This window comes from Microtus oregoni, unplaced genomic scaffold (assembly GCF_018167655.1).
Source record: "Microtus oregoni isolate MIOR12 unplaced genomic scaffold, Mior012 000014F_ref0000157, whole genome shotgun sequence".
Classification (NCBI taxonomy): domain Eukaryota; kingdom Metazoa; phylum Chordata; class Mammalia; order Rodentia; family Cricetidae; genus Microtus; species Microtus oregoni.
The window spans coordinates 21867263-21875000 of NW_024543073.1; the positions used below are offsets into that span (position 1 = coordinate 21867263).

The following is a 7738-nucleotide window of genomic DNA, read 5'->3' on the forward strand; positions in this document are numbered from 1 at the left end:
ACACAAGTACAGACCCAACAGTCTCTGCAAAAGTGGGCTCCTTCTCCTGAGCATGACCTTGATTAAGAGATAGTTAGCATGCATATAAAAAGGCAGAAGTGACCGTGTACAATTTTGAAGACTACGTCACTAAAGGCGCCAAAGCTCCCTGCCTGTTGCTCCTTCTCTAGATTTCCTGCCCTGTAAGGACATTTTCATAGTCACCACTGATGCCCACATGGCAAGGAAGTCAAGCTTCTGGTCACAGCCAGGCCACGAGGCATCTCAGAATGAATCTGCCAATCACATCCAAGCCTCAGATAATCTCTGCTCAACTGCTGGACTGCTGACTCATGAAAGACCCTGAAGCAGAGCCCGCAGATAAAACTCTCTGAGTCCTCGCCTTTATGCAATGTGTGCAAGAAATGTTTGTTGTTTTTGGTGGCTACATTTTGGGATCATTTCTTGGCCAGTAATAAAACACTACCATGCTTTATCATCACCATTCTCATGCCTGCCTTTCACTGATGCTCCCCTAATCTTAGTAGTGAAGTCCTTTTCTGTGGTGCTCAGGACTGAACCAAGGCCTCATGCGAGAGTCAAGCACTCTTACCCTGAGCCCCATTATGTAGGTTCTTAGGGAAATGTCTCACTTGGTTTTCATTTTAAGTGTTTATTATTACTGTGACTATGATGTGGGGGGATGTTTATGGCAGGGCATGTATGTCAGAGGACAAGTCTATGGAAGAGTTCTTTCTTTCCACCCTTACATGGGTCCTGGAGCCAAGTTCAGGTTGTTGGGTGTGCATGGTAAGTGATTTACCTTCTGAGCAGTCTCACGGACACTAACACATTTTAAAAAAAGCTCTGATATATTTGTTCTTATTTGTGTAACAGATGTGTTGAGATATACTTCACATAATATAAAACTGGAAAATCAGAGAAAAGTGTGGCAATGCGTCTATTACACACAATCTGCCTTTTCCAGCACCTACTGGTAGCCCACTGGGTCCATCATGACCCATTCACCTACCACTGCTGCTGAGTTCCTGAACTTTCAACCATCGCAAGCTGAGGTCCCACGCTCACATAGTTTTAGAAAGATCAACTTTATTTTGTCGCTCAAATCTGAAACAGTCATGTGGTAACAAAGGGATGAGTTTGCACATTAATAAACAAAACCTTCTTTAAAGGCAAACACATTAGAAAGAACTAACATTATTATTCCTAAAGATAGTTATAAATCTTTTCTTTTTGAAAATCTAAGGAGATAGATCCCGAGACCCATGGCATTCTATTTGTTTGATTAAACAGAATCTCCAGCCATTTTAAACATGACTGTCTGAAAGTCTTCTTTAATCCATTCATATGCTAACATTCCCAAGATAGCCCACGATCAAGATAGCCCAAGAGCTAGAACTGAGGGTAGCTGCTCAGAGAATAATAAGGAAAATTCAAATAGGTGTTGTGAAGTAGAAATCTTCGGTCTCAGAAGACTAACAGCCACCAACAGCTGTGGGACAGAAGGAGCATACAGAGTCACCTCTGTCATTGCTCTGGAGTAAGAGGTGGCCTGGTGGTCAGCTATTAGCCAGATCAGCTGAGTAAAGGTTGGTAAAAAATGTCATTAGCCTTAGCACCACTTTCTTGCAATAGTTTTATCACAAAAAAATTCAGATTATTAATGACCAGGAAATACTGCTACGAACTGAAGGTGGCTGTACACGAGGACCTATATCCTATTATTTGATGGTTTTAATTCCTTGTGTTCAACGAAGAATGGAAATGGAGATTGTTGGCAACAGAGAATAACTAGGAAAAATAATTCTCTTGTGTCTCCCTGGACAGGATATCACAGTCCTGCCATGCAGGGCCAGAGACTGTCCAGATGTGCTCCAGACGTGCAGCTCATGCTCCCACCAGGGCAGAGGGAACAGCTTAAGGGCAGACTAGCAAGGACTGGAGGGTATTTACACTGCCTTTAGAGTCAGCTCACTTGACTAGTATCATTCATGGTGAGTCTTTCCCGTTTATTCGGTTCATTCACTCATTTTAAAAAAATATACCGAGTGCCTATTATATCCCCGGCCCTGCTGCGGGCATTGGTGATAAGCCTTGAACAAGGCAACAGTGCTGATGAGAAGCAGTTTTGTGTCTATCTGGGTTTGACACTCTCTGAGGCTAATCTGGATGGAGTCACATTGGTAGGATATAAGAGGCTCTGAGAAAAGGTTGAAGATCAAATAGTGTATCCTCATTCTTCAACCTCAGAACCCCAGTATGAGGCAGTGAAACAGAGAACGAGAGGAATAGGGATGGTGTCTTCCTGCTTTACTAAGGCCAACATACCAGACATTGGTCAGTCCCTTCCTCAAACTGTTCCTTCCATCACCTCAGAATGAAAGTGCTTTCCTGGCTCTTCTTCCCACTGCTTGAGAAAACAGCACAGATCATTGCGTAGTGGGAGATACAGCCACATTCTTGCTGGATTCCATGCAGCTGGAATAGACCTGCTTAGCAGATACCACGGACCCACAACTCCCACGAGCATGGCCACGGAATGATCAGTCCACCTCCTCTGGGCAGGGCATGGGACTGTCCCAGAGCTCAGGATACTCAGAGTGGAGGGGAAAGTGCCCTCAGGCAAAGGACAGTGAAGTCCAAAGGCATAACAGAAACAGAGCCACACAAGCCGGGGTGGCAGAAGTCTAGACAGGATGAGCAACAGTGGGTGGGGAAGTAGGAGAAAAAAACGTGTAAAGTGATGGTGGAAACCTAAGCCAAGGCACGGGCATCCTTCGTGCTGGCTTATTACAATGGGCTTTATGCTCCACAGTGAGGTGAGTCGGTGAGCAGTGGCCTGTGGGTCATGGATCTGGCAAAGCTGAATGAGATCTCAGAGGCACGGAGCCCTCACGGCCAACAGAATCACTAGCAATCATCTGCTCCCCGCCTTTGTTACAAGGCATATGTCTTGCCAATAAAACTGGTTATTAGCAGAGGGAATTCTAATGACAGACTTGTGAAGCAAAAAGAGCCAGCTGCTCTGGCCTCAGGGACTCAGGGATAGCTTCCTATGTCTACTTCCCAGCAACTGGAGTTTAGGAAGCAGGATGAACCCAGCCATCCTGGCCTCCAGACACTAACTCCAGCCAACAGCAGGATCCATCCAGATTTTACTGGCTTTTTGAAATGTACTGTGGGTTGAAACTGAACTCTTTTGGTAGATTGTGTAGCCTGAGGGGCCAGGTGGGGGGCTGGATGACTTTCAGAAAAGCCAGCAGAGTAGGGACCTGAGGTCCAGCCTGCACACAAAGGCGCTCCAGCCCCCACCCCCACCCCGGTGCAGCCCTACATCCAGGGGCTCCAGACACCAGTGTCCTTGGGATCACAGCGGGGGTCCATGGGTGGGAAGAAGGAAGGCACAGAGTGCTCGTGGTAGTACTGCAGGCGGGAAAGGAGCTTCAGGACGATGTGGGGATGCTCCTGGGACAGATCGTGTTTTTCTTCGGGATCCTGATCGATATCAAACAGCCAGACAGTCTTGGTTGATGAGTCCAGTGAACGGATCTCAGAAACGTTGGATTGAGATGGAGGCGGGATCCAGTGACCACAGCCTGGAAAAGGACATGACACTTCAGGGGGGGAGAAGCACTGTTCGTGGGTTCTAATCTCAAGGCATCTGGGGGACAAGGCTGCCCTGGCTGTGGGTATGGTCATATAAAAAAATCAAAACAAAACTCCAAACCCCCGTGTCTCTTGGTGTTGAGTCTAGATTTGTCTCGAACACTCAAGCATAAGCTAAGCATAGCTGAATTGCATCAGAGCCTGTGAAAATATGCGTGTGTGTTCCTTTCTGAGAATCGGGTAACAGAAGCAAACACAGCATTGGTGGAGACTCTCGGGTAGAGCTAGGTGTGCTATGTTTGAAAGTCACACATGTCTGAAATCCATGTTTATGAAGGATTCAAATAGGATTTTCTCCTCTTGCCCCTACTATGAATAATTAAAAAACAAAACAAAAAACCAAAACTCAGAAGAAGTTTGGTTTGAGCAGCTGAAGCCATTCCTCCACTCTGCAGCCTCAGAAAGAACATTTTATGATTTTTTTTAAAAAGGCAGTCACAATTTTGGTGCGCTTTCCCTTGCCGTTCTTTCTGGGGGAGAGACTGCTTAGACCATGACAACAGCAGAAGTTGTGCAATTCTGACCAGACAGAGGCCACGAAACCCCAAGCAGATAGCTGCTTTCTTAAGATCTGCGGGGAGCATGAAAGATCTGAAGGCCTAGTTAGCATGTCAGATGTCTGAGCAAACTGAGGGGGTTTGGCAGGGAGCCTTGAGGAGCCAGGGAAGGAAGAGAAGGGCTTAGAAGGCAGTGATAAGACCTCCTTTTCTAGGGAAATAGCCCAGAGAATGAAGTCCCAAGAGGACAGAAAGACTGGGGGCATAGCCCCTGCTCTGGCAGCTGTGGGAAGAGAGCTAAGCAGTCTACCTGGGTAGCCCGTGAGGAGTTTCCAGTTTTTGTATCTAATCCCAGCATGGATCGATGTGTTAAAGGGAGAATATTCGAATGGAAAAGAATCGTTCTTTTCTGCAGCCATGCTCTTGCCAGGACCTGGGGAGAAATAGTTTAGAAGAATTAGACGGCTGTTATTGGCCCGTGTCATTATAAATCAACATTTTATACCCTTCTTGCCGAACAGTAGCTTTTGTTCAACGCCAGAGCACAAATGAGTGCCCTGCCACAGAAACGAATCTTTTATTAAATATAAACAGAAAGTATAGTTACATTAGATGTCAGTCATAAACCACCACGAATATAAAGGAAACCCCAAAGAGATTAGAAGACTAATCCATCCTTAAAATCACTGCTTCTCGCCAAGACACAGAGGCCATGGGCAGAGCAGTGTCTGTTACAGCAATTGAGCTGGGCGTTGTGTGTGCGCATACGTGTGTGTTCTCTTTCCTCTTAACTGTTTAAGGGAAATACATTTTCTGTGAATGCTTGTATCTTTGCACATAGCATATCAAGTTATAAATGCACATTTTACTGCAGTATGTCTCTCTCAAGCCAGGAGAGGTTAAACACAGCGCAAAAACCAAGGATGCATTCATTTTTAAACCATTCATGAAATTTAAAATTTGGTGAGCAGTACTTTTAACTATTCAACAGAACAAGTGTGGTTATATCAACCATACTTAGGAGAGAGCATGGATCATAGTAATTTATCATTTTAAGGTCTTTCAGCAATTGATCAAGTTTCTGAGGGAACAGTCATTAATACTTACCCCACCTCGAGTTTAGAACCAGTTAAGAGACAGAGGACAGATGGATGGACCTAAACTATCATTTTTGAGATTGATAAATCACCTACAGAGGCACGGCTTCAAGTCACCGTGGAAAGAATTGCTAATAATTGACCCTTGGCTTCCTCAGCCACCACCATTGAGCTTGCTGGACAGGCTCAGGGTTCTCTTAGAGCACACAGTGAAGGCAGACTGCTTACATATACCCGGCACATGCGCTGGCTCTGAACTTAGACCTGGAAAGAGTCTCAAGCTGAGCATGCCCAGTCTCTTCTTCTAGGCTAACTTCCACTCTCATCTGCTGCTGAGAGGACTGTGCTATGTGAAGTCAAGTGCAACTTTAGCTGAAGACATTGGTTGACTCCTAAGGGCAGGGGATGGGTGGACTCATGGCTAGGAGTGTATATTTACATATTTATAAGTTTCCACTTTGGACCTCACTGTATAATATTTAGTCTGTTTTAACCTTACATTTCATTGTTAACTTTCCAAATACGGTCAAGGCCATTGTCCGGGGGTGGGGGTGCTTCAGAAGGTTACTAAACAGGTTGCCAGCCTAGTGAGTAATTGTCACAATGTATGGTTATGTCTATAAAAATGCAAACTCAAAACAACTAAACTGAACAGGCCTGGAGATGTGGCTCAGCTGCAGACACGTGCCTAGCATGTTCAAAGCTCCAGCACTTCCCAAAGAAACTAAAACAACCAAGTGCACACTCCACCAAGGTGGTGAAAGGGAGGTGGAAGTTCAAAATCCGGCTGGGTGAACAGCAGCAACTCTGTGTGCTGTGCCATGACCTCCATCCCTCCAGAACTTCAGGGCTTGCTGGATTCAAGGCAGCGGTTGGCACAGGCTCTTCGGGCCATGGAAAAGGTGGAGTCCTAACCCTTGTCAGTCTTTTGAGTCTGGGAATGGATCGAGTACACATCAGTGGCTTAGATCTTAGTAAGCACCCATAAGGAAAACCTTTTCTGATTGCTTGGTTCTTGGCCTGCAAATGTTTTGGCTGTAACACAAACGGATACTCCTAGTGCTGGATGTATAGATGGTGGGGATGTATAGTACAGGATGTGGGTTCATGGCCCACAGGCTGTGCTAAAACTGTAATCCTCTCATCTCACCCCTCACAGGTTTGTATAAAGGCCCCGTTTCGATAGCAAACATTTCGGATGTTAAACAAAACAAGCATGTTTTGGTGAACATAAACAAAAGAAAGGAAGCAGCTATCTCTGCTATACTTATATTTATATACATTTTTTCTTAAAACAAACAGGAACAGAAAATACCTAAACAACAAGTCTAAGGCTAAATGATGAATGATACTATTATCTCAGCTTTATTTTTCTCATATTGAGTGACTGAACAAAGAGGTCAAAGAATACTAACACTCTATCTAGAGGCACCACCAGTGAACAGAAGTTAGTATTTTGCCACATTTGTTTCAAAATTTCTATTACATTTTATTTATGTTGTGTGCACTTATGTGCATGTGGGTGTCAGTGTGAGTGTGTGCACATGTGTCACTGTGGTATGTGGAGGTCAGAGAACAACTTGAAAGACTCATTCCCCCGCCCCCCTTCATTACATGGGCCCAGGAGACTGAACTTGGGTGGGCAGTTCTGGCGGCAGGTGCCTGTACCCACTGAGCTGTCACCAGCCTCACTCCAGCTTCTCTGAGGAAAGAAGCTGGACAACAGATCATGTTGTAGCTTCCTCTGTCCCCCTCATTCAGCTCTTTTTTCCCATTGTTCCACCTGCCGTTGCTGCTATGGCTTGCACGCATCCTCCAGCCATTTCAAAGCTCAGGGTCATGTGGATGTACCAAAGAGTATACACAGTGTTGTCTTACATCTTACACACGTGTGTTATTATATATATTCACACCATACATGTGTGCTATTATACATATTCTGTAACTATCATCCTTCTTTAGAGTTTTATAATTATATAAGTGTATATGTTCCTCTTCACTGCTTAACTTTACTATACCAAACACTACCTCTTGTCAATTGATGTCTCTGTCAGTGTTCCCAAGCTGTCTGATTTAGGGTCTGTTATTGGTTATCCACAGTGAGTACTGTTGTCTGCACAAGGGATGGGGTTTCTCTGGGGTCTGTGTCTAGAAATGACTACTTACAGGGTCCATGCTTTTCCATCAAACCAATGGCCCTCCTATCAGTAACATCCCCATTCCTCTGAGTCCTGGATCAACTGAAAATCCTTGAGAAAACATTCTTGACAAAGCATCTTCATGAAGGATGCAATCAGCAAGAACCATGTGTGTGTGTGTGTCTATGTCAAAGAAGGGTTCTTACAGACACCTTTTTACAACCCTGGAGAGAAACACAACATCACAGGTGCACAGCTTGGTGCACAAGAGGCTGAACATCGCCAGGGCTGCAGGACCCAGGCAGGGCCTCCAGATGCTCCCTCCTCGCTCCAAGGCAGC

General features: G+C 45.1%; 1 protein-coding gene across 2 annotated transcripts in view; it reads right to left on the reverse strand.

Annotated features, from left to right (window-relative positions):
- Window positions 1–1069: 1069 nt before the first annotated feature.
- The window catches only part of Arsb (arylsulfatase B), a 169761-nt gene continuing 163092 nt past the window's right edge, over window positions 1070–7738 (reverse strand). For both annotated transcript variants that reach the window (XM_041663582.1, XM_041663583.1), the window contains 2 exons: window positions 4474–4596; window positions 1070–3596 (listed from right to left, as the gene is read on the reverse strand). In XM_041663582.1, coding sequence (XP_041519516.1) covers window positions 3331–3596; window positions 4474–4596 — 389 coding nt within the window. In that variant the 3' untranslated portion in view covers window positions 1070–3330. The remainder of the gene's footprint in view (window positions 3597–4473; window positions 4597–7738) is intronic.